We start from the raw sequence: 27,725 nt of genomic DNA, 5'->3' as shown, positions 1-27,725 counted from the left end.
CTGCTTGTGTATTCCAACTTCACAGTGCTTTATACCAACTCGCTGTGATCACCTGAATCTTCTGTGGTCCTGACCATAACCTGTCCTAATCCTTCCTCTATATGTTTGTCCATATTTTGTATCTTACTCCAGCCTCCAATCTTATGGTATCCAGCCAATTGTGTAAGCCTGTACAGCTGGAGGTAGAAGACCTGGCAGCAGCCTAAGTACCAGTGTGTGTTTTGTACACTAAGGGAACAATGGTTGGCTGTTGTAGGCAGGTGTTGCTTAAGATCTTGCATAATTGTTCTGAAGTTTCTTAATAATAATGATAATAATAGCAGATGTACTTGGGGAGAAGGTGGAGTTTTAGTAAAGTAAGTTGTTTGGATTGAAGAAATCGCCAGTGGAAATATATGCTGTGCTGTCAGTCCCATAGCTGATTTGGATGCACAGAGCCCACCTGGGGTCCACAAAGCTATGGGCAGCAGCTGGATCCTAGAGAAAGAATGCTAGTCAACATCAGTCTGAGAAGTGCCACTGAAGGGTATATAGGGGTGTAACCTTGGAGACAATCAGATGGATCGGGTATCTACCAGGAGTAGTGGGTAGAAAGCTGTACCCTCCTCAGAGGCAGCAGCTGCAGCATCTGAGTTGTTGGGTCTGGCAGGATTCCCTGGTGTCCACGGGCAAGAGTATGGGTCAGGTACACTGTTGGCAGATGCACAGTTATGCAGGGCTGTTGATAGCCCCTTTTCACTTCCTGAGGTCTCTTGTGGGAATGGCCATGTAAAGCAGCTTCCAATCCAGGTGGCCAGGAAGGGAGAGGACCCAAACTGCTCAGGGTGTTTTAATATTGAGTACATGCTGGATATTCGGAAAAACATGTAGACCTATAATGACTTCTGTGATATGCAGCAGTTATCTGTTGCACCTTAAGACATCCTTAGAAACCTGTGGAAACTAGGCAGCATCATCTTTAGAAATCTATGGTCACACCACACAAAAAAAAAAAATGAAACTCATCAGTTTCTATAAATAAAATCCTAACCTATCCCTGAAAAGGCTAGTCCTCTCTGCACTTCCAGTTCAAAGGAACATCAAAAGGTCCCTTCAAACCTAAGCAGAACTTTGGGAGCTTATTAAGCCTTGTGAGGACTTTGGACACGGTACTGTTGTCTTGTGAGTGCCCAGTTGTCCTCATGTGTCAGCTGCCAAAATGTACAGCAACAATTTGCCAGGATGTTATGCCAATGGCCTGTTTTGTACCATTTAGAATAGTGCAACCACCACCAGCAGTCAAAATGACTGCTGTATACAGTATTCCCACTTTCTTTAGCCAATGGTATAAAACTTGTTCTTAAACCATTGCAGTCACTTAACATTTTACTGGCTTGTGTATGTGTTTTGCAAGTAATGGAACCAGTCAATTGCATAGATTTATATCCTAACCTCACATTCCAAACCACAATTTGATTGCAGTAATGTCTGCCAAAAGGGACATCAAACACATTTTCCAGCCATACAATGCACGGCTCGACAGTAATATCGGATCATTTCCCCGCTCACTTTATATTTATATAACTAATCGGGGAAAAGCACAGCATTAAATTTAATTTTAAAAATATGTTTTGGCTCATAAGCTGGACATTTTATTTCATAAATTTAACATAGCTTTCACACAATATTTTAGCTAAAGCTACAGTTGACATATTAGAACTGCTCCAGTGAAATTCTACATGCTCAGAACTTAAGTGCTTGTGAATGCAATGAGACCTCCAAAGTGGACCTTTGACAAATAAACATCCAATAAAATAATCCATCAAACTATATACTAGTCATGCAGAACAATTGTTCCATAAATGCTTTTTACTTCTTGCCCTGTTACCAGTCTCCTCTGTCAATGCCATTCTATGTAGATTCAAAGGGATAAGAAATATCCTTTTTATTCTATAGTATTATTGAGCAGTAAGATAAAATAAAATAAATTCTTATAAATAAATTAACACTTACAGCACGGATTATCTGGCACTAATTTTAATCCAGACATATCAGGAGTTTGAGGAGTTACACTGTGGGAAGGCTCAGTCAGGCTGAGGGGAGAGTCAGGCTGCGTGAGGTTTAGGCGCTGTGTGTGTGCATGGGGGTTGGTTGCAGGAGGGCTCAATTATGCTGTGGGAGGGAGTCATGCTGTAGGAGGCTTAGGTGGTGTGGATGGTGAACAGTCAGGATGTTGTTGTGTCTACCACCGATAATCAGGCAGAACGGATAGTCCGGCACGGTGCTGGAACCAAACGTGGCAGATTAATCGACAGTGTACATGTGGCAAATTTGTGGTGAATTTAGTACACAGGAATATTTAAGGAAATTAATTATACATACATACTTGCCAATTTTGCTTGAATGCAGAGGTAAAAAAAAAATACAATCTAGTATAGTTGGTGATTTGTTAGACATCTGTTTGAAATAAATAATTTGCCTGAATGACTACTTTTATACATTTTCTAGTATTTTTGAAAACAAATGGTTGATTGTTATTTCCTCCCCTATAGTACCAGATATTCTGTCTATCTGGCCAAATAGCGTGTGGTCAGCATTAGATCAACAAAATGCAATCATATGCCAATCAGCTTTAAAAGATACTCAACCTTTTAAAGTGGCATAACCAGTGAAGCCCAATATATGCCACTGGATGGAATATGTCAATTTAGATTGTATATAAAAATATTAAATGTGCAGTGAAACACAATAAAAAATAAACACGTACAGCATGGATTATCTGGACACATCAGGGGTTGGAGAAGTTACAGATGGAGCTGGGCTCATTCAGGCAGTGGCTGACAGAAGATTCGCCAACGGTCGGAAGGGGATGTGTGCGTATGAGACGCACAATTATCCCCTTCAACCGGAGCTCCCCCAGGGTCCCTGCCGCCTCGTCGCCATCTCCAATCACTGTCCCCTACCTACCCGCTCAACCTCCTAACCCTGCCGGTCTCCCTGAAGCGGAGACAGGCAGAGTTCCCATCCCCCACTGACGGGAACCTGGGACACGTGTCCCAGTCAGATGTAGCGTCCGCTCGCCAGTGGGGGTGGACTGCCGAGCACCGGAGCTGGATGAGCAGCGCTACATCTGTGCACTGCCTCCCACTTACTATTTTAGTAAATTTTCCCCAATTTGTGTGTAATTAAGTGTACGTTCTGCTCATGACTTCTGTAGGCTGATGGCCTTGCGAAAATAAAAAAGTATTGCTTGGGCAATTTGGACATTTCCTGGTCAAGGACCTAGTCAAGATAACAGTTTCAGGGCCTGCTCACTCAAACAACCCACAGCACTATATTTTTGCTGCGGATTGGCACATGCACAGTATACCGCTCAGCTGCATGAACATCAGCATTGTGTACAAATATGAATCAGTAAGTAAAGTAAGTAAACTGAATGCCCACTTACAGTGGATAAAACCTGTGTGTCCAAACAAAGAACATCAAGGGAGCATAGGAAGGTTCATGAGATGTCATGAAATCATGCAGTAGTTACGCAATGCTCCCTCTGGGAACATTTTAGATGACCAGGATATCTTTATGAGGTTCATTGGATCCTCCTGGGCCAAGGTTGTCTGATGTCTGACAGCTTCAAGTTTCGCTGCGCAAAGTGGCTAAACTAGACTAAAGAGTTTAATTGGGCATACAGGAGTTCTGATTTGGGAGCCCAAGCTAGGGACTATTTTTTTTTCTTTTTTAACATTATTTATTGAATGGATCACAATGAAATACAACAAGCATAATATAGTATTGTAGTATGCATATTAGCAGCCAATATAATTATCACAACGATCCCATATTTGAAAGAGTCAAACTAAAAACTTCTCAATACATTTTTTTGCCTCACGCTTTTGGAGGCTACGAGAAAATAATGTGAATCTGCCCCAATGTGCACTATTCCTAACAGAAGTAGTAACGGGTCTATTTAGTAAACAGCAGATATTTTATTACTATATATAATTGCTTGCTAAATGAACTCTACAAAATATTAAGTAGCAGGAAAATAAAGTACATAAACAACAAACAAAAAAAAACACATTTAAGAATCTGAAAATAAAGGTAAAAAAAGCAACCAGATTCTTTTAATTGCAACCAACCACTCCAGAACAGAGTCAGATTATCACTAGGTTATTTAGCTAGGAATGGAAAATACAATAGTAGCACCTTTTCCTATTCATTACAATTTGACTTTATTTTATCATCAATAAGTTTTTATTGAAAAATCACTTTTATATGGGGTGAAGAAAAAAGGAAAGGGTACTTTGGGGGGAGGGTTAAGGGGGGGGGGGTAGGGTGCATCTAGAATCTGGCATAGGACACAGTAAAAATATCAAATTACATGAACAACAATAGATTACACAGCAATCACATTTTGTAGATCACAAGGGGCCAGTACTGAGAGACCCAATAATGCAATAGGAGAGATGAATACAGATAATGGAGTGTGAAACATAGAAAACATGAAATCTTGTATGGGTGGTCAACAGTCTCAGTGATTAGGTAGTAGGGGTTTAATTCAGACTAATCTGGAGTGTGTCGGTATGGGAGGAACTTAGGAAATATTGGGCTCTTTCACTATCTGTCACATGTGTGTGCCATGTAAGCCAGCGCACAAGAGGGAAGGTTGCCATATACGAACCCTATAAATTCGGTTTCCAAGAGAAAATGGTAATTTGGTTTAAGGATAACTCTCCTTATCAAGAAAGATTAATAGTAAGGGCATCTGTTTATGTGGTTTTCAGTTTATAATAGGAGGCTGCGCTCTATGCGTCTAAGATAGAGTTGAGGGTAGGGTTGGTCACAGAATGCAGGACATCGTCTGCAAAGAGACTAATTTTATGGGAGGACGAGCCAATCTTCATACTGGAGAAATTAACATAATTACGGATAGTAGTGGCAAAAGGTTCAATTGAGAAAACAAACATCAGGGGTGATAAGGGGCATCCCTGTCTGGTGCCGTTAGTGATAGCGAATGTGTTAGATATGAATCCATTGCTGAACACCTGGCTCATGGGGGAGCTATGTAATACATAAATTACAATCTGACTTTTGAATTAAATGAAAAGCAAACCCGACTGAAATGAATGGGCATGAATAAGCATTACAAACTTTTAAAAATCTAATTTAAACAACAGAATGTGCACAAAGGCCAAAATACTCTGATCTACAATACATAAAAAAAACCCTGAAATATGCTATAAGTCAGCGGTTGCCAAAATGTGCGCCTATGCACCCATTGACTAAATCCAATAATTTAAGGTCAAATTGATAGGCAAAGATAATGCTAGTGGCTGCAAACCATAAAACATTTGGATCAGAAGCACAACTGTACACACCACATAACTGAATCTAAGGCAGGCACAATTTACATAATTTAAATTTTTTACCCATATGCATCAATAGAAATACTTTATCCTGGGGTGTCGTGAAAAATGCTGATACGCTAAAGAAGTTATTTTATATCAAGTTCACTCTCTGCATATGTTATTTAATACTTTACTCTATATTTCACAGTGGGTCCCTTTCCAATAGGATGCATCATATCATATATACTTTCCAACTTTCGTAGGTTTTAAATCAGGACCTGCTTCGGCCAGAAAGGAGGCAGAGCCTCAAGTGGGGGGTTTGGGTCTTGTGGCACAAACCTTGCCATCATCTTTTTGGAGGAGATCGCAGTGCTCCCTGAGCAGCTCTGGCACCCCATCCTACAATACTAGATTCCAAGCCCACAATGATCATCAGCTGCTTTGCAGAGCAATGGTGATCTCCGGCTCTCCCAATTGTCCCACTCTGCTGCCCAAGGGTGGGACAGTGTCCGAATAGCATGACTGTCCCTCTGTAATCTGGACAGTTGGAAGGTATGATATGATGTTTTGTGCAACTTTACAGCAAAGAATATAGTACAATCTCAGTGCTATGTTGGCCAAAAACTATCAAAGAAACAGGTTATCAAAACCAAAAGCTAATAAAACTTTTCTACTTTCCACCATTGACAAATCATAAAATCAAATTTCTAGAAAAAATTAAAACTGAGAAGCTAATTCTAATATTAAGCTTTAGTAATACTTTGCCATGACTACTACTCAGTCCAGAAAATGAATCAACTACTTGAAAAAAAAAATATATAACATAAGTACTCACCTCTATGTCTATTGGTAGTTTTGTCAAACATCAACATGGCATCCTCAACCTAAAATAAAAACATGGATTTAATACACGTTGAAGTATAAGAGATACAGGCACAGTAATCATATTTAGGAAGGTCTTAAACTGTAAAATTATCTGGCTGGTTGGAATAATCTGGTAATGGATGTAAGCAAATGACAATTGACTAAATGGACAAAACCTGTTGTTCAGAAAAATGTGCAAAATCACAACTTTAACCAATTTGTATATGGAGTAAATGGGTGATTGACATTTGCTCTTATCCATTACCAGATTTTCATTCCAACCAGCCAGAACAGGCAGATGAGCTGCCAGATAATTGCATACTCTATGCCCAGTCTTAGGAGTAAAGATCTGAAAAAAGGGAAGGCTTAGGTAGTGCACTATGCTGTCAAATAGGTGATTCTAAACTTTTTAACATGGCATCTCTTCCTTATTACAATCATAAAGCAGGAAAAGGGAAAACCGTATACTAAATGAACAGTACAAACAATTGAGGGCAATTGGCCAATATTAAAAAAAAAAAAAAAAGTGTTTTCCATTACCACAGTGCAGTGTTTAAAGAATGGCTTTGTCTGATTAGACATGTGCTATTTTAGCTAAGAGAGGATTAATTGTCAAATTTGATTAATATACTTTATCTTGTAACTGGATACTTGCTGACTTTTGGAACCTCCACCCCAAGAGGGATAGGCAAAGTAGTTTATATAATAAATTGGTCCATATCATCAGGAAGGACTCCTAAAAGCTTAGAAGTCTCATGCAACATTTCGCAAGTGGAAGTACAGTAGGTACAACACTTGTTAACAATGCCCACTGGAATGTTATTAAAATAGGTATCTTTCTTTGATTTAGTGTTGTGTTTTGTTTTAAGTTATTTACTGCACTAGAAGGTATCTTATTTCATGTTAATTTTTTAAAGTTATGACTTTCACTTCTATTACCCTAAGTAGGTAAAAAACAAATATTACAGTAATAGCGAAGAGAAAAAATCCCTGGTCAACCAAAGCCATTAACAAAAAATTGTGCTGAATGAAAACTATGAAAAAATATATATATACACCGGTACATCATTATCAGATGAACACAGTAGCTTAATCTTGTACTGACAACAGAGCTAAACTTTGAAAGAAAAAAATGAAATATTAAAATGACTGTTTACGGATTCAGGTTGTACAGCACAACATGCATTGGATACTATAAGGTTAGAGCTTTAATACTACAAAAATATTTACAGATCTACTGTATACCATTCAACCTTTTTTTATTTTCAAGATAAAAGCTTTGCAGAGAATGATAAAAAGAAAAATCTCAGCATCCACAGGAAATTTGGCATAAGTTCTCAACCAGCTGGACATTTTGCAATTTTCCAATTGGTGTATCTGGGAAGACGAACATATCACTTGGGCTTCAAATCAGCTTTGGTTGAAGCTACAGAACTACTGAAGCGGCTCCTATAGCTGGGCTAATACCAGGATTTTTTCAGGCTTGTTGGTCTCTATAATTACACTAACCCTCCTGGAATGCTCCCCTGAGTTTGGCCACGATCCTTGGATCAGAACCATGAAACACAGAGAATAATAATTAAACCAATTTATAATTCTCATACAAAATACTTTATTGTTTGCCCTTTATTGAAAACATTTTTAATAAAACATGTCCTCAGAAGATTTTAGTTCTAAAGTAACCCTTGGACTAGAGCAATTTTTTTTCCATATATTATAGAAACTAGCAGGTTATAGCTATGCGTTTTAGTATTTCAGTTGGTTGAAACATTCTTCTTACTTAAAAATGATTCAATAGCCTCTGACTTTGCTGTTATTAGCAGAAATATTTCAGGACAGCTTTCTAAGGGGGGTATTCAATGTCAGGGGCACGGCTGTCGAGCAAGCTCGACAGCCGTGCCCCTGTCCCGTTCTCACTTTGCTCGACCTGAGCTTGGAGGTCGGGATTCAATGTCCCGGCCGCCGAGCATCAAGAAAGGGACGTGGCTGCGAGTTGAGGGCGGAAATAGACGAGCTCCGGCCGGGAGCTCGTCTATTTACGGCTTTTCTCGGCAGAACGAGCCCGACAGCTTGTGATGTCGGGCTCGTTCTGCCAAGAACCCCTGTTCAATGCTGTCAGGAAAGACCCGCAGCGGGAGCACGCCTAACATTGAATACCCCCCTTAAAGAAGGACTCTGCTAGTACAATGGTAACTACAACACACAGCAGCACATGGACAGTGAATCTGTCCCAGCCAGGACTAAACCCCAGAATATCAAACAATTCACGGGTGACCATATAGTCAAAACATTTTTACAGTACCGCAGTGACTAATAGGACATGTTATTTACACTGATTGGACATAATTGGTGCACACTGCCCCAGGCATCATTGACTCTTTCACAACTCCATTCAGTTCTTACTTAGGGCCTGATTCTGTATTGATCGGACGACGCTGGAACCGATAGTGCATGTTTGCGCATGTGCAGGGCTGCTGAGGCAAATGTACGGATAGGGGAGGGAGGGGGCGTCATCAGGGAAATGCCCAGCATTTTATGGGCGTCCCCAAGAAAACACTGGGCGTTCCCCTGGGAAAGCAGGCGGCTGAAGTCACATGATTTCAGCGCCCATCCCCCTCTTCATCAGACAATGACAGAAATAAAAATCCGTTCAGACTGACTTATTTCTGAAGGGGACAGAAATCATTAGATGATCTGTGCTTTCTCTCCGCTTTGGCCACATGCGAGGGGATGTGTTCACGTACATCCCCTTGCATGGTAACAAGGGGATTCGGTGTGTGTGTGGGGACACATTCGGCCAGGCGGCGTGTCAGGGCTCCCTAAGCAGCAAGTGACCGCTGCTTAGCGATTCTTGCTGAATCAGGCCCTGAGTGTCTATTCATTTTTTAAGTGTTGCCGGCACGCTAACCCTTTGCTCCTACTCTCGGTTGTGTGTCTTATCCTCAGCACTAACTGATGGAAAAATACAGGATTATGTTGTTTTTATATTTTTGGGGAAAAACAAAAAATCAGAGATGTAGACATTCAAAAGGATTAATAAAGCCCTTTCCATGTATTGGTTATAAGACACAATGGGGCAGATGTATTATAGAAGCACATATCATTTACCAAGGTGAAGCAGGAAGTTACACTGCCCAGATGTATTAAGATCTTGATTGCCGAAGTGAGGGAGCTCCCACAGGTTATCAGTCTAGTGCCGATACACTGTGTCTCACCTCCTGACCAGCACCAGTGGACAGAAGCAAGCGCTCATTACTACAATGGCATCTCCTGTGTGCAGCCACAATAATGACAGGGGGGCATAGTGCCCTGGTCATTTGTCACAAATCTACTCTTTAATACATGGGGCAAAAGCGGTATCATTTCACTCCCCCCAACCTTCCTCACCAGAATGCTTATTTGGACATCTACCCCAATTACCCCTATTGTTACATGCCTTTCCATGAAAGGTTTTTTGGGGCCTTTTATATGGAGGCACTTGTAAAATATAAATCATTAGTAAGCCCTGAAATGTGTCAGTGTCTTTCCATCAATAAGATCTTATGGATGGCTTTGAAGTTTATTACACTTTCATAGCAGACCTCTCCGTTATTACCCAAGCTTTACATACACAAATTAAAGTATTTTGTGTAGCATTTATGAAAAAAATATATATTGTGCTACACTTCGCTTTGCTTCTTCTTTAGCTAAACTTTTCAATTTCTTTTCAGAAATATGCGGAGCCCAGCAAGCAGGTAAATGCCAAACTGCCAAGCTCCTTCTCCCCGCCCCTGTGCATGGCTGTGAATGCGTTCACAGCCGTGCACACAGGGGAAAAAATAAATAAAATCACTCAACATCTAATGATTTCCCCCTGCTCGTAGCACAGAGTAAGTGTAGACTCACTCGGCACTGCAAAGGCCCTGAAGAGGAGGCCACTGGAAATGCTCAATGGCTTTCAATTGTCGTCAGTGCTTTGAATTTGCAGCCCTGCATATGGGTCTGAATCTGGCCCTATGTCTCTCATCAAAACTGTCATGTGTACATGAGAAACATGCAAATATGTTTCAGAATGTTCTGTACTCTTTACCTAGATGGGCGCCCGTCGCGGGCATCGCGGGTACATTTATGTGTGGCCGCGACGCGACCGACGCGATGCCCGCGATTTCCCATTGAAACCCATGTTAAACATGGAAATCTTGTCGGTCGCGTCGCGGCCGGCCATAAATGTACACGCGATGCCCGCGACGCAATGCTCCCGATTTGCCATAGGAATCAATGTTAAAAGGCCCGATGGACACGATTTTACTGTTAAATGCCTCAATGGACCCGATTTGGCCATAGGAATCAATGTTAAATGGGCCACAGAGCCCAAATAACCACAATTAACCCTTAAATGTCCCCCCAAATTTTTAACGCCACCCCACGATCAACGTGAACCCGAAGCGTGGCGAGCGCAGCGAGCCCGCGAGGGGCGGCGGTACGCGTCCTCCGACCTTTTCATGCCCTACTATCCACTAGGGCGTGGAGTGAGAATAGAATAGTGTGGCGAGCGCAGCGAGTTACCGAGCCCGAAGCGTGGCGAGCGCAGCGAGCCCCGCGAGGGGACGCGGATACCTTCACAGTTATACGCGTCCCCTCGCGGGCTTCACAGGTGTCCGTGGCGACGCGGACACCTGTGAAGCCCGCGAGGGGACGCGTCTGCCTGTGAAGGTATCCACGTCCCCTCGCGGGGCTCGCTGCGCTCGCCACGCTTCGGGCTCGGTGGCTCGCTGCGATCGCCACACTATTCTATTCTCACTCCACGCCCTAGTTGATAGTAGGGCATGAAAAGGTCGGAGGACGCGGGCTCGCTGCGCTCGCCACGCTTCGGGTTCACGTTGATCGTGGGGTGGCGTTAACAATTGTGGGGGCCATTTCAGAGTTCACGTTGACTATTAGTGCTCTGTGGCCCATTTAACATTGATTCCTATGGCCAAATCGCGGGCATTGAGGCATTTAACATTAAAATCGCGGTCAATCACCGTTTTTAACATTGTTCCCTATGGGAAAATCGCGGTCATCGCGGGTAGCAGATTTTTATGTACCCGCGATTTACCCGCGATGGCCGCGATTTTTACCCCCGACGCCCGCGATTTCAATCGCGGGCGCCCATCTAGGTAAAGAGTACCGAATGTTCTAGAAATCAATATCGGTTGAAGTAAATATCTCTGATCTATAGTGAGTTTTGATCTGCGGTCCTCGCAATTCACATCATGGCACGTAACCACTCGGGTATAATTTTGGGAGCGATGATTCCGGATCACGTCTCCCATCAGCGTGTGTGATCAAGTCTCCCTCAAGTACGGATGGTGTAAAGGTTAGCATTACTGCGTCACAGCACTGAGGTCATGTGTTCAATACCCACAATGGCCCTAACTGTGTGGAGTTTGTATATTCTCCCCATACTTACGTGGGTTTCCTCCGGGTACTCCGGATTCCTCCCATAATCCAAAAAATATACTGGTAGGTGAATTGGCTCTCAAAAAATTAACCCTAGAATGTCTGTGTGTGCATGTACATGTGGTAGGGGATAAAAATTGTAAACTTCACTGGGGCAGGGGCTGATGTGAACGTTTAAATATTCTCTGTAAAGCGATGCGGAACCTGTGTGCGTTCTATAAGAAACTGCTAATAAATAAATAAAATAAAATAATAAGTGTACTTTAGTGCATTTCCGAAAGCAAATCCCTTATTCAACGTAGAAAAGTAAACTTAGACGATTTCTCCTGTGACAATGATATCCATGTGATAGTGTCATTGCTTCTTGTTTAGTTAATTTCCTGCCTTTAACCACACATTGTAATACATAACTTTTCTGCTTGTGTTTTATTGTATACTCTCCCCACCCTTCTCCTTCAGGAAACTATTCTAGTTAAAAGAATGGGATTTCTTATTCTAAAAAGAGATCATATTAAACCTTAAACAGTCTAACTGTATATAAAGGTGAAATGATATCAAGTGCTCGGGGAAAAAAAGTACAGCAGAAATATTCATCATCTTGGTAAAACAAAATACAAAACTGGTAAAAGACATTAAATGGATGGTCTGAAAGCAGTAAATGCTCTTGAATGGAGTATGGATACAGTCTTTTCTTCCTGATTCAGAAATCTATCATAGTGCTGGCAGAGCAGTAAGGGCTGAAACTGGAATACGCAAACCATACAAAGCCTGAATAGAGTGAAAGGAAAAATACAATCCCTGCATGCACAGCTCTGCTCTCACGCTTCTCTGTGATTCAAAGAGAAAGCTTGTATGAGACTTCATGGAGAAAGCAGTCAAGGTCTGTGATTGTGTGTTCTCACTTAGGCAGAATTATATCTTCTTATCTTTCACTCCCCTTTCTACTAAACCCATAGCAAGTAACTATAATGTGTATTCACCGACACCAGCAGCATGGTATCCTAAAACCAACCGCACATTATACCCAGGCATTTAGTCAGGGCAGATGCTATATGGGAGATAACAAAAATTAAATCGAAAACAAAAATGTCAAGACAAAAAATGTAATCTCTTTGCCACGTATAAAGCATTATAAATATTTATCTATATATATAAAAGGCTAACTACTCCTCATCTCTAGGAGACGAAGCACCGCCACTGACAACTACGCAGACCTAATAACTCCTTTGTGTGCTAAAAGGTGTCAACAGAAAGTGAATGCAATTTTTGCAGGGACACTGGTCTGTTTCAAACTTACTAGGTATGAAAACAGGGAGCGGTGAAGACAGATTGGAGGTAGGAGCAGATAGGGACTGGAGAGGTTGTGGGCTAAAAACTGTCACAGCTCATAGTGAATGCAAAAACAGTCACAGCTCAAAGTGAAAGTACATTGCAGAAGTCATCTTTTCAAAAGGCTTTTAACTAGTTATAAATAAAGAAGACTTTGCATTCATACAGATCTACATAAATAAATGAATACACAAACTCAAGAAAAAATGTGCATGTAGCAATTTATATAGGCACCTTTTAAATCGGGCAGCACGGACGGTGTAATGGTTAGCATTACTGCCTCACAGGTCATGGGTTTGATTCCCATCATGGCCCTATCTGTGCGGAGTTTGTATATTCTCCCTGTGCTTGCGTGGGTTTACTCAGGGTACTCCGTTTTTCTCCAACATTCCAAAAATATACTGGTAGGTCAATTGGCTTACGACAAAAATTAACCCTAGAATGTCTGTGTGCACGTGTACTGTACCTGTGGTAGGGAATATAGATTGTAAGCTCAATTGGGGCAGGGAGTTACTGCCAGGGACTGATGTAAGTGCGGGCGCCGGGGGTCTGCGGGGCTATTGTAATGCCACTGTGCTGCAGCCGGGACCCGCAGATTTACCTGTCTGCGCAGGAGTCCCGGCCCCCCTCCAAGCTTCTGCTGAAATGCCTTGAGTCCTGTTGGAGAAAGTGTGCTATTTAAATTAAACTTACTTACTAAAATGGTCCATCATAAAATGACCGCCCCCATACAGCAGACCGTTCTCTGAAACGGTCCGCTGTATGGGGGCGGACATTTTGTGATGGTATGTTTTCATACTAGCAGAAGCCAGGAGGGGAGCCGGGACCGATTGGCACAGCGAGCGAAGTGTAAGGCACAGGGGACACGGGCGCATGGGTGGTGGGGGTGTTAACTTTACTGGGGGGGGGGGGCTACCTAAATTTTTCGGCGGAGGGTGGGGGGTTTTGAGCAATTTAGATAGTTACCCCACTGATCAGACTACATACATTTCATGATGGGCTCTATGATCCAGTCACACAGAAATGTTGGACTGAGAGCAGCTAAATGTGAAAGTGATAAAAGAGAAAAAAAATTAACATTAAGGGGCAATCTGATTTACATATATTTATTTTATTTATTAGCGCTTTACAGAGAATATTTGAACAATCACATCAGTCCCTGCCCCAGTGGAGCTTACAATCTATATTCCCTACCACATGTACACGCACAGACTTTTTAGGGTTAATTTTTGTTGGGAGCCAATTAGCCTACCAGTATATTTTTGGATTGTGGGAGGAAACCGGAGTACCCAGAGTAAACCCACACAAGTAAGGGGAGAATATCCAAACTCCGCACAGTTAGAGCCATGGCGGCAATCGAACCCAATACCTCAGCGCTGTGAGGCAGTATGCAAATAAAGACGACTGCTACTTGGTATGGATTTAGTTCTCTACATCACTTAAAATTACAGTTATTATAAAATATGCATAACTATATGAAAATATAGTTAGGAAGGTGCAAAATATGGACGTGGGCATGGTTGTTACACAAAACTATATTAGAAGGTCTATCACAGATTCTGTTCCAGACAACTCTCCGAACTCATTTGATGTGGATCTGTCACAAAGTTAATACAAAAACAACCATCTGTAACTGTAAATTATTACACTTCACAGTATCTGTCCCACTCAACATTCAACTGCCAATCGATTTTACCTCAGAAATTGGTTCAGGAGCAGCACACTCAAAGTAGGACGTTTCCGAGTTTCCACTTACAATTAAGTCCCAGGAAGAATAGAACCTGTGGCGAGTGCAGCAAGCCCCCCTGTCAGGATTTCAACGTCAATCTAATGACCGTCAGAATACCAACTATCGGGAGGTTATACCACTTCCAACATAATACACTTCAAAAGAGACCAAGTAATTACATTACATCTAAAATTTTACTTTCAGGTCCCTATTCTGACAATTAAAAGAAACAAATGTAATAAAAACAAGGGTTATGCTTCTACCCCTTTCCCATCAAAAATGGCGGGTCGCACCTTGGATTTCGGCGTGGGTCTGTCCCTGGGGCGCTAACGTTAGAAAAGGGGCAAGTGGAGTGGCGATACACTAAAGTGGGGTGGGGGAGGAGGCAGCATTTGGAGTTGATGCTGCCTCCTCCTGATAGTGTGAACTTATCGACCAAAGTTACCCGTTCACACTGCACAACAACCTGGGTCCGACCCAGGATTAGCCCTTCTTTTAAGCATGGTCGGAATGCCCTTTCACGCAGTATGTTCACCCCGGGTTAACATGACAAAAACCCGGGTCAGACCTGGGTAATTTTGCAAAGTAAAAGGGATATTAGTATGTGAAAATTACAGCTGTATGCAGATATGTAGACCTTGCATTGTCATGAACGTCTGTCCACAACAAAACAGTCTTACAAAAAGGTTGGAGAGTAGAAACGACTGATCTGCCCAAAAAAAAAGCTTAATAGTACTACTTAATATTGAACTTCACAATGCTGATGACAGCAAAGGGAACATTATCGTCGAGAAAACATCATTTTTTTGGATGATACAAACCACATATCATGGGTCCCAAATTGACCTTACATCAACACCTATAAACAACATGGTTTGTTAGAAGTAGAAATCCAAGTACTGACCCAAAACATACAGTAGTCTATCATTAGAGTAGCCTTGAGACATGCCATTTATTTGCTTTAATACTAGTTTATGTTGCCATCTTAACATAGGAGATGAACGGTGCTTGAAGGCAGCAGCCTGTAGCATGCCAATTCCTGCGTCCTATATATCGTTGAGACTCCAATGCTTAAGTCAGCTTAAGGCATGCATTAATCACAAGTAATTAGTATCCTCTAAAGACAAAGACTTAGAATAAATATTTTATACATTACAAATTGACCATAATAAGTCCTAGGCAATGTAAATGAATTCCCAAATTCATGTAGCTGGGCCAAAAAAACCTCTATTTAACCTGTTAACAGCAATAAAAGGATTGACTGCATACCAACAACACTGTAGAACACTGTAACAGATGCTTGTCACGGTTTGGGTAAACAGCTCCAAACCAAAGCTGTGAACACACAAGGAGGAAAGCAACAAGAACGCACATCTTAGTCACCATGTGAACACAAAATATATAAACCTGGGTAAGACCATACTTTTAATAATCCTAACCGTTCCTCTGCACATTTTAAATTAGAAAGTACATTTCACACCACATTGCAAGACAAAAGCTTACTACCTTAGTATGTTAGTCAACCTAGCTAGTAGAGCCTTACTAGATAAACTCAAAACATTCATAAAAAATGGATGGCTGAAGGCTTTTTGGCACTTGTGTAGTTTCACGGCGGCAGCTTACGCCGTCAGCGTAGCGTTCCTGACAGAATCAGCGTAGTGTTCCCGTGGCCAGCATAGTTAGCGTATTAAGTCAGAAGTAGAGTAGTGTTCCCACGGCCGCTTAAATGTCCCTGGCTACATTATCAGCGTAGGCTGCCACCATGAAACTACACAAGCAACAAAGAGAGGGGATCATGCTGGCGCCGGCGGTGTGAGAGAGGCACTGAGTAGGCTTGCCAGGGACTCCGGGGAAAGAGATGCAGTTCCCGGTAACAGTATGGTAGTTACTTGTGTAGTTTCACGGTGGCAGCCTACGCTGATAAGGTAGCTTAGACTGCCGCCATGAAACTACACAAATAAGGCAGCCGTTGGGCTACACTAATAGCGTAGCTTCAAACGTAGCATAAGCTGCCACCCAGGACCTTCCCAGGCAGGAGGATCGCATGCGGTCCTTCTGCATGTGACATATCACATTCAATCCCGTTTCCAGCTAGGACAGTGCATCGGATTGGATGTTCAACACATCCAATTTGGCCACTTTTCACCCTATTTCTTGGCCCAATCCGTCAGAATTGGGTGAAAAGTGCCCTAATCTGACTAGTGTATGGGGGCCTTCACTCTGATTAGCACTCACAATCAAGGATAACAACTGTGGTAATCTAGAAATACAAGCAAGTGGTGTTGGAAGTATCAATTCTGACTAATCTAGATACATACAGAAACAGAACGTATTCTAGCCATACAAGGGCTTGTTGGAACTTGGCCAGTTTCAAGATCACTGAAATTGCATTTGAGCTGGAAATGATCAATTGATTGCAAAAGAATCATTCTTTGGGAGCACTGGTAAATTGTTTCCCTCTATCATTAAGTCAAGCAAATTGTGCACATAGAAAAGCCCCAGAATGTACAAAGCAATGGTACTCAAGCTTGATTTATGCCTGAACAGTGTCACAAAATGCAGGTAATGGAGGCTGGCAGACAATGCATACAGCCCTCATGTCAATAGGGATACAGTAATGATTTAATTGTTATAGATTGCTTAATGTGATCGCAATAAAATTAACAGAGCCCGGTGATCTGCTTTTCCGGAAACAAAAATGTAATCTAATTACTTGTTGTTTAAAACTATAAATCATGGCCCTACCTATGATAACCAGGTTAGAAGTGAAAAATCATTGTACTTGCAAAGTAGGACATAAATTTCAGGATGTAAATCAGTTACATTGGTCATTCCAAGGAGGGAAAAAAGAAAAAAGAAATACAATAAATATCTTGCCTGCCAAGCAAACAGTTCTAAATAATAGGAAAGAAGAGGGCAGGGTGACACAGATCATAACAAATGTGTGTCCTGACTAGCACATTCTATTTCCTTCCCACCCTTATCAAGTCATTAGAGAGAGAGAGAGAGAGAGAGAGAGAGAGAGAGAGAGAGAGAGAGAGAAAGACTATGGCCAGAATCTGCAAGTTATTTGTACAGGTTGAACATCTTACGCACAATATTTGGTTTAGGAATAGAAAATCTACTTTAGCTGCTGGTAAACTGTCAGGTGCTATTATATGAAATACACCATTGAATTCTCAAATCCACCAGCATGCACTTTCAGATTTACCACTGCTATCCATGTAAATTAACAAAGACAAATGCTTCCAGCATCGCAGACTGTCTGAGAAATCAGTCTTCCCGATTCCTGCCTAGGGTTGAGATTACAAGCATAAAAACAGAAATGCTTTAATCTTATTTGCAATGGAAGGTTTGTTTGGATAATACTTTTTAAAGTACCATTCATTTAACGGGAAAACGCCCAGGAGCTCATAGGAATCCTCCACTCCAAATGCCTTGATGTCAGCAGAAACAATCCCCTCAGGCATACACATAAGGGTTCCACCTACAACTAATTACTGACTGGATTTTGGAGTACATGTCCTACACTTATATTTTACAACAGGATGGCACAATGAAAAAAGCCGGACCTGTCCACTGTACTCTGCTACTTATTTTCAAGGTATACAACACAAGAATGATGTACAGTAATTAGAGTTGCTTTGGAACTCCCCCCTAACCTCTATGAGACCATGCACCTTCCTCTCCCTTCTCTGCGTTCACATGATTTGACAATCTGATCTCGCGTGACAGACTGAATGGCATATGGACAATGCCTATTGTGTAGGAGTATTCAGTCAAATGGTTGACAGGCACCATAATGTTGACATAAGTGAACATGTTGACAAGCACCACGTCAACATCCTTGTAATGACAGCATGGAAGATAGTAATGGTTTGTTAAGCTCATCTTTCCCTGTTAGGGCTAGGCTTCAGAGGGAGGCTTAAGGGTCAATACACATGTAAAGATTTGAAGCAAGATGTGGGCCTTCCCGATCGATCGGAACGACTATTTGTTCCGTGTATTATTCAGGATGCACGTACCCCCGACGATCGTTAATATTAGTCTATGATCTTTCATGCATGCAGGAAGATCATAGACCAATCTTTTGTAAAGTGTTTCAAATCATTTTGTGTGTATGCATGATGAACAATTTAATACCATTGGTAACGATGTTGGATCACTTCGAACATTGTTCCATGTGTATGCACATTTAGGGTTATAGATTAAGGGTAGAGTTAGGGTACTTCCTTAAACCACTGCTCCCTCAGAGGTCTCGTGCAGATTTCACGATCACATGATGGGACACAGAAGCTGCACCGGAGCCGCTGCAACCAGATAAGCCACTGCTGGGCCATAGGGAAGCGAGGTCGACATTCTATTATTTTAACATTAAGTCTGTGTAGACATAATGAATGTCAACATGGTCTCTGTCAACATGTCTGTTTACACGCTGTGACATCTTAGAACTTCTCACTCTTCTGCCATCATATAACATGCTGCGGGTTGTGACCTGTGGAAGCCATGGTTGTTTGCCATCCAGAGATAAAGAAAATATATGTGGTGTACACAGTATGCCTACAAGTCTGAGTTGAGGCATCTGGGACGTGACCCATACTTTAGCAGTGCCTGACCACAGTGTCTCTTTCCCTAAAAAACACCTTTTTCATACAGCATATACCCGGGAAGGTGCGTACAGCCATATATGGAATATATGTTCCAATGTCTGTCCCAATCTGAACCATCGGAGGATGCGTTTGTAGGAAACTTAGAAACCAGGACTATAAAACGCATGTTTGAATAGGTGCTTTTATTGCTTTAAGTAAAAATAAAATGGATGGCTGCTTTCACACTATTCACAACCATAACATGCAATTAATAATATGGTCCATGGACATTAAAGGATCAACGCACCACAATTAAATGTTTTACCCAAATAATACAATACATAGTAACTGAATAAAAGTCTGCTCAGTTTAGCGATTAACGTGTGTCTGTCACTTAACATAAGTCCCATTAATTTATTTATAACTAGTGTCTGCAAATATACAGTGACAAACTATTATGCTTATTTATCACATTTATTTTTGTAACCTTCTGTTTGTTCCCGTGGATATATTAAAACCTAGTAACTCTTCTCGCCAGATGTAGGATGACGTGTCAAGGCATCACTGGCTCCATTAAGTCATACGCCAACAGAGAGGCAAGCAGTCAGCACAAGGTATGCCAACACAGCAAATACATCTAGACTTCAAGCAATAGCAAAATCAGCAAAATGTGTTCCTATTTTATGCAATAGAGAAGAATACGATGAGCGGCAGCTTCAAGCAACTCAAGGCAAAGCTGCTTAAGCATTAACGGCCTGAGGTTGTGGATGAGCAGACTTTGTCATGGTCTGAGACAGTCGGTTCTGCTCTAGGATAGTAACGTATAAACTTTTATGTATGTATGTTATAGAATAGATATTATACTTGCGATTTTTTTCAGATTTTCAATTCAAAAAAACACCTCAGTACAGTGCAAAATCCTGTGTTTGTGCACCTTGATTTCTGCTAACACACGCAAATTTGTAGAGCAATATGTAGTGCATTCACTAAAATGAGTTCAGTCATCCAGGTGCAGATTCCTCATCCGAACCTGCTGCCACTATTCCAAGATTACCTCCTCTCTCACACAGAAAGCCACCAAAACCATCATTCATTCTCTTATTGACATCTGCCATAAAGTATCCTACACCTCTCACATTTATTCAAACTATCCTCAACTCTGACGACCACCTAATATTCCTCCATCACCATTCCACCTCTGCTGAGTCCCCCTTGTCAAATGCTCCACTAGCATAAACTTAAACTATTTCAAATACAAACTCCCATCCTTCCTCAATATATCCAATCTTGAGGAAGGGAGGGGCTGCCTGCTAGCCAACAGCCAGGTGATTATTTTTTTTTTTTTATCCCAGTCAACCCCATGTCACGGGCTATTATATGATGAGGGGATGATTATATTGTACCTAGTGGCAGCCTGACCCCTAAATTTGCCCCTGACGATCACTACTTTTTTTTCTCCTAGCTGATCACTTTCACTCCTTCCTTCTCCTAAGCTACTTCCAGTCTCTAATATGCCCTCCTCTGTACGGTATCCGGACATTGGGTTGAACGCAAGTAAGTCGACAACCTTTAGCTCGACACGCATTAAGGTTGACATGCATTAAGGTTGACAGGATCATTAGGTCAACACAAGCATTCAATCGACACAAGCATTAGATCGACATGGGGAAGGTTAAAAGTAAAAAAGGTTGACATGGGGTTTTCCACTTTTTTGGAGCCAATGTGCCGACAGGCAGTATTTCACGCCCTGCCATCCACTAGGGCGTGATGGGAGAATAAAATAGTGTGCCGAGCGAAACATGCTTCAAAAACCTTTTCATTAAAGCCTACCCACCCATACTAACAACTTTGTTTTGCACCCCACTCAGTCCCTCTACTTAAAAATTATATATTTGGAATGCAAGGTAAAAACTAATGAATATAATGCTGTAAGATCCTATTGTAAACTGGTATGGCCAGCATTTTCATCACCAAAAATCTATCTTGGTTTTCCTACAGTGTATGCGCATAGAGGTTAGTGAGCACATGGAAGGTAAACTTTTTCATGTTTTCCAAAAGCAGCCACCTGACCAAAAACACTGTAATGTGTTTGGTCTCTATGGGTGATCTGGCCATAAACCATGGGTGATTTTTGATAGGAGCCATTTAAGGTCACTCTTAGCTGTAAATTGAAGTTGGAGAACTCCGTGGAATCCCACACAAAAAATAGGGATGATATATACACACTCCATGCTGTCAGGGCCATAGTAGGAATCAAGCCTATGACCTCAGTGCTGTGAGGCAGTATTGCTAACTGTTAGACCGTCTGTGCTTTATCATGAAATACAGTAGCTGCTATTAATCAATGAAGTTCATTTGCATAACATTTTTATTTTAATGTAAGAAAGCAAATTTTAGAGATAAACAAATTATACTGGAGACATTTAATCATTTCTAACAACATTATTTTTGATTCATACATTACTTGGGCATTCCTTATTTTTATATAAATAGCATAATGTTGGAGACAAACCATTTCATCATTAAGGTTTGAATTAGTGCTGTCCAATGTTTGGCTTATTATGGAGTGTTTACAGTGTACAGAAAGGAGAAACTGCACTGTGGAATGCTTATATACATAAAAATAATAAGAATACACATTATTACGCAACGGTCACATTCCAACACAAAGCACCACAATCTTCAGATCATAACACGCAATGACCTAGCTGTACTCACTTCGCATAGAAATGGTACTGGCCAAAACAGGCACAAACATGAGTTATATGTTCCCATGATCACACAAAATTAGACTTATTAAGTAGGGCAGTTTCGTGTTTTATATTAACTATAGTTGAACCTAATCAGTGTAATCTCATTTCAAAAAAAGACCATATTACTTGTTACCAAAACTATTGTGTACTTCAAACAGTGGATTCTTTGTTAAATGGCTTTTTGTTCTGTCCAGAAACCATCACTGTCTTGTTTGGTTCTCTGAACCATGACTGCAGCTCAGTACAATGACTTTTCAAAGACAGCTGGAAGACAACACAAAGGTGAAAGCAGAGTCCCTGATATCAGCAGAGCTTCCTGTGTGAATGGAGCGGAGCTTCAGAGTTCAACTGTCCTCCTGAAAATACCTACTGAATACTGTGCAGATAAGAGCGGGATTGCATTACCTGCCTCCCACTGCATGAAGGGCTTTTTTGTTGCCAATGGTAAAAAGGAAACAATTGACACAGTCAGACAGTGACAACAGTCTCAGCTGCAATATGGAAGACAGTCATTTATTAGCAAAGAGGAGAAAATAAAAATAACCCGAGCTCTTTTTTTTCCCCTCCCTCCCGACTGTAATGAAAGACTTTTTTTTTAGTTTATTTCCTGCCAGATTCAATCGTTTCTTTTGTTACCTTTTCCTGCTGGTAATTGAGTTGTGTTGGAGCCGCCAGAAAAATAGAAGCAACTGGTCATTGGGGTTTTAACTGGGAGAAGGACAATGACTGCTGTTGTGTGAAACACAATACCAGTCCAGCTTCAAAATCCCTGCACATCATTCTATACATTTCTTCAAACTGATATCGCACACTGGAAAGTTACACCATATACAAGGGAAAATTGTAACCTCTGAAAATCTCAATGTTTTTGGGTATTGTGAATACTTCATATGATAAGTTAACAAAAAAAAAAAAGAAATGAATCAACTAAGAAAAGAAAAGCTGATGAAAGTGGCAGCTATAATATCCTCATACAATAAAGGGAAATGCAAAAAAATATCTTATGTAATAACCAAATGCAAAATGTAAATGGTGATTATACTAATTATTTTAAAGCAAATAAAAAATGTTGTTATAGTGCACTGTACACATCATATAAACTTGGTACACATGGAGATATATTGTCAGACAGTTCTGTTGAGGTGTAGTTACATGTAACGACACCTGTTGTATAGTAGAGTGTATGTACAGCAGATGTGAGGATTTGTTGCCTGGGTTGGATCGTTGCATGGTGTGTACCCAGTCTAACAACACTAAAGGCCCCCTTACATTAGAACGATATATCTGATGGCGAAATTGGATGCAATTTCCCTTGAACTCACCCTGGACCTTCCCAGGAGTGATTGCATCCAATTTTGTACTTTGGTGTCATTTTGTGCATGCAATTTGGTCCAATAAATTGTATGAGATTTATCTGCACAAATTGCATGTGTACTACACTTTCTGCAATATACTGTATCGCATACGCCAAAAGCATTCCTTTTTCCATCCGATTACATCCAATTTCGACAAATTGTAGGTGCGGTCCGAGCAAACTAGAGGCTCCCATCCGACTCTCACGGGACCACGCATCGGATCAGATGGAAAACACAAATGATGTTGCACTTTTCAAACAATATATCGACCCAAAACATCGGAATTGTCCAAAATCGCCCAAAATCATTCTAAGGGGGCCTTAAAAGGTGCCCATACAAGTTACAATTATTGTATACAATATTGCATCTCATCGCATCTCGGTTTTGCAATGAGATGAGATCTAGTCCAAAATGTGCAGCACATACTTTTTGTACTATTTATTATTTATTAACAGTTTCTTATATAGCGCACACATCTCATCTCAAAACCGAGAGGAGATTCAATATTGTATACAATAATTGTAACATGTATGGGCACCTTAACATTCCAGGGGTTCTTATTTAGTGACATGCGTTCCTTAAGTAGTGACAGGTGGGGCTGATGTAACATGTGCAGAGAGAGTTATACCCCCTTTCCCACTGCAGCTCTTAAACGGTAATTTGCCTGTTTTTTTTGTCTTTTTAGACGGGTAGAGCTGCAGTGGGAAAGCTCCAGGTTGCTTTACCCGTTTAACAAATACCAGTATTTGTTAAAGGGGTAAAAAGCAGTGTTTTACCCATTTAAGAGAAGTTTTTTGCCAGTGGGAAAGGGTCTTAAACGGTATTTAGTAATAATAATAAAGGTTAAGAATATGATTGGCTGATGACTGTATACACCACATCATGTAGGGCAAGAAATATGACAGCCCATGCTTACTATGGGTTTAAACGGGTACAATGTGAATGTGGTATTTAAACAGCAATTTACCGTTTAAGAGCTGCGGTGGGAAAGGGTCTTTATGGCTCTTACCCGTTTAAAGACCCGTTTACAAATACCGGGTCAATACCCATTTAGGCAGTGGGAAATCAGCATTAGATTTTAAAAAGTTAATTTGTTTCTGTGCAGGGTAAATACTGACTGCTTTATTTTTACACTGCAATATAGACATCAATTTGAATTACAAACCCCACCCAAATCTAAAGGTGGCCATACATCAGAAAGACCGGTCTTACAATCATGATTGTGTCCAATTCCCCAGCAGTCCTTGGTGGTTTTAGGACATACAATGTACTCACAATCAGTCATACAATCCATCTGCTGCATGATTGTATGATTGAAGGTTCATTTATACAGGGGTCTGGCCTACTAGGATCAAAAGGATAGGAGTACCAAAAATATGTTTTTATTTTATTTTTTTAATTTACAGGTTGCCAGCAACTACCAATCTGCTCACATCTGCTGTGTTATGCCATTATTAAACAGCTCTAATGAAGCAAACCTCTGGTTTTCAGAGTAGTGACAGAATTGTGCAAAAGGACATCCACCTCTTTTCAGCTGCCCGCCCATCTGCTGCTGGAAACTTCTCAGGCTCAGTCAGTGCTAGTCAGTGAGGGAGGGTCACAGGACTCTGGTTGTATGAGCCATCTAAAGACAAATTGCATGTGCTTAAAAGCACATGCAATCTGCTCCCAACCCCAGCTGATTGGATGTGCACCCACAATTCTTGATAATCTGGAGATTATAAAAGTTGTCGATACTTATGTAACACATGCACATGTGTGTCAACATATTGTTCTGGCAAACTACAGAGACACCTACTGGGTGTGTCTATAACTACATTCAATTACAGCATATGTGCCTAATATCGGGCACGCGCACAGTACCCAGCACCCAGGGTAGGAAAATCTTCTGCATCTGACCCAATTCCTAGTGACCTCCTAGCGGACCCACGCGTCACGTCATTTGAAGACAGCGCCCGATGACTGAAAGCCCCACTCCCCAACAATGTAAGCAGCATCTAAAAGGTAGGCAACTATGAACTAAACAGAGTAATTAAATTCAGCGAGAGCAGTGCATTTATACTGCATGCATGTGGCATTGCCTACAAGGAACCTGCGCTCTCTAGTGATACTAGGTATAACATGGCAATATGTATATGAAGGCTGAGCTATTACTGCTAATGTAGCAATAATAATGAAATATGGTACATACATATACACTCAGTCTCACAGAAATTACAGATACAAGTTAATGTAAATATACAGTTATTGTCTAGTGTATAAGAGTCCTTGGAAAAGCGCAGAGAAGCAGCACTCCTCCTCCACCAGGCACAGGCAGTGCAGCACACAACAGGTAGAAGAGAGAGTGGGGGCAGGTATGATGATATATTTGTGGCATGACATCATCATATCATGCTGCAATGCACATGGACTTGTGCTTATAAGGAGCTTAGCTCAACAGGGTGTAGCATCGTCAGGCTTCGGGGGTGTCAGGGTGGGGGATGTTGCCACAGTCTGGGGAGGTCAGCTGGGCTGAGCAGCAGCATCGGATTCCATGGGAGTAACAGAGACATGTGGGCGTGGTGTTGGCAATATTTGTGGGCAGTGCAGAGCGTGGTCCTTAAGGTGTGCACTGTGCACAATTGGCACACCCTGTGCGCATGCCTATGTGTATATCAAAGCAGAAGAGTACAGTATCTCTGCATATTCATATCTAGATGAAAGTAACAAGTACTGCACTTATTTTTTGTTATTTCGATAAATATTGCTCATTTACAAATAAAAAGTATCTCTTTCTTTTAACATCATTGTAACTAATCATATCTGCAGTATACAAAAATATTACTGTAGTGACAGACTTTACTAGTACTCATGCCAGGAATAAAGAACACACACATGGACCATGTTGTCAGAGCTGTCAGATACTCCCCACACTGGGGAACCAGGCAGAAGCTCCAGTGACCCACAATCAGTTTTGTGAATGGTTTGCTCACAAGTCAGTGATGACAGAGACAAGATTACACTTCAGCTACACTGACACACTGATAATGTATCTTCTCAACAGAAGACCTGCATGGTGCAGTAGTGTATGGATGCTTCTAGCGATCTGTCGTCTTATATATCTATAAATGTATCTTATATCTATACCTACTATAGGGCACACACAATATACGGGACCTGCGTTGCTTGCACTTACACCATGCTTTGTAAGCAAGTTTCATGTTGACATTGGCGCTCAGTAAGCTGCGATCTTTGCAGCTTGCAGAGTCAGCTAGAACCAGGCCGATCATCCGCACAGACAAAAGTAGTTCCCGTTCCATACATAATGTCCACAGTAGGATAAACAGGTAGGCACATAAAAGGTACAGTATGGCAGAAGTGGAAGAAGAGGTGTAGAGGGTTCAGTGGGAGGCAGTGACATGGAACCGGAGATGAGGGGTTATGGAAAGAGCTGAGAGGGCAGGATGGTCCAGAGAAGGGGAGATAGAAAAAGAAGCTTGTAATAAGAATGGTACACTTTCCCTAACTCACTCATTTCGTGCTGTGGGAGCCAGTGTACATGAGGCCGTGGCCTGGGGTAGTGGCCAGGAGCAGCAGTAGCACAGCTCAGCTGGCAGCAGACTGAGCAAAGCCTCATTAACACTGCTGCTGCATGTCAGGTGGTGCAACAGCAGCGCAGACAAACTATAGCATGGGAGCACCTTTGTAGTGCGGTGCCTGTGTGCTCAGAAGCAATGATTGTGTGGCGCCTCAGCCAATAGCCATAGCCCCTGGCTGGCAGGGGGGATGAGCGGAGGTGCAGGGTGGGGGCGGAGCAGTGTGACCAGATACTTGTGTGTGGGCGGAGCCTGTCCCCGGCTTAGCCTGAAGGATGAGGGCAGTGTGGAGATCGGGGGGTGATGGTGGGGACTGGCCTGTGCCGCTGCCTGCTGCTTCTTCGGCTGTGTGCCGGGAGAATAGATGAGCAGGAGGCCGGGGGGAAGGGAGGGGGACACTGGGAGGACAGGGTGCTGCAGGCAATATAGCCCAGAACTGTCACGCTGAGTGTGTGTATAACGCTTGGTGGGGGGCGAAGTTTACGCTGACTCCGCCCAGCGTTATAAACACACTGACTGACAGTTCTGGCTAAATATATAAGAAATATCTATACATACATACATTTTGTTACAATGTAACAGTGCTTAGAAGTAAAAAAAAAAAAAAGGTCACAACATTTAGTAGCATCACATTATAATAAAACAAGAAACAATACAACATACTGATAAGCGATAAACCAGTGATGGCTAGCCTTGACACTCCAGCTGTTAAACTACACATCCCAGCATGCTCTACATCATTTTTAGCATGGCCAAATAGCAAAACTGTAGCAGGGCATGCTGGAA

General features: G+C 41.6%; 1 protein-coding gene across 6 annotated transcripts in view; it reads right to left on the bottom strand.

Moving 5' to 3' along the window:
• The window catches only part of MSI2 (musashi RNA binding protein 2), a 566,011-nt gene that overhangs the window by 291,979 nt on the left and 246,307 nt on the right, over positions 1 to 27,725 (bottom strand). For all 6 annotated transcript variants that reach the window (XM_083174189.1, XM_083174194.1, XM_083174188.1 and 3 more), the window contains exon 7: positions 6,160 to 6,208. In XM_083174189.1, the coding sequence (XP_083030315.1) occupies positions 6,160 to 6,208 (49 nt within the window). The remainder of the gene's footprint in view (positions 1 to 6,159; positions 6,209 to 27,725) is intronic.

Source organism: Crinia signifera, chromosome 2, assembly GCF_055691185.1.
Source record: "Crinia signifera chromosome 2, ASM5569118v1, whole genome shotgun sequence".
In the NCBI taxonomy this organism is placed as follows: domain Eukaryota; kingdom Metazoa; phylum Chordata; class Amphibia; order Anura; family Myobatrachidae; genus Crinia; species Crinia signifera.
Note: the sequence above shows the minus strand (reverse complement) of the source record. Positions and strands in the feature narration are given on the sequence as shown.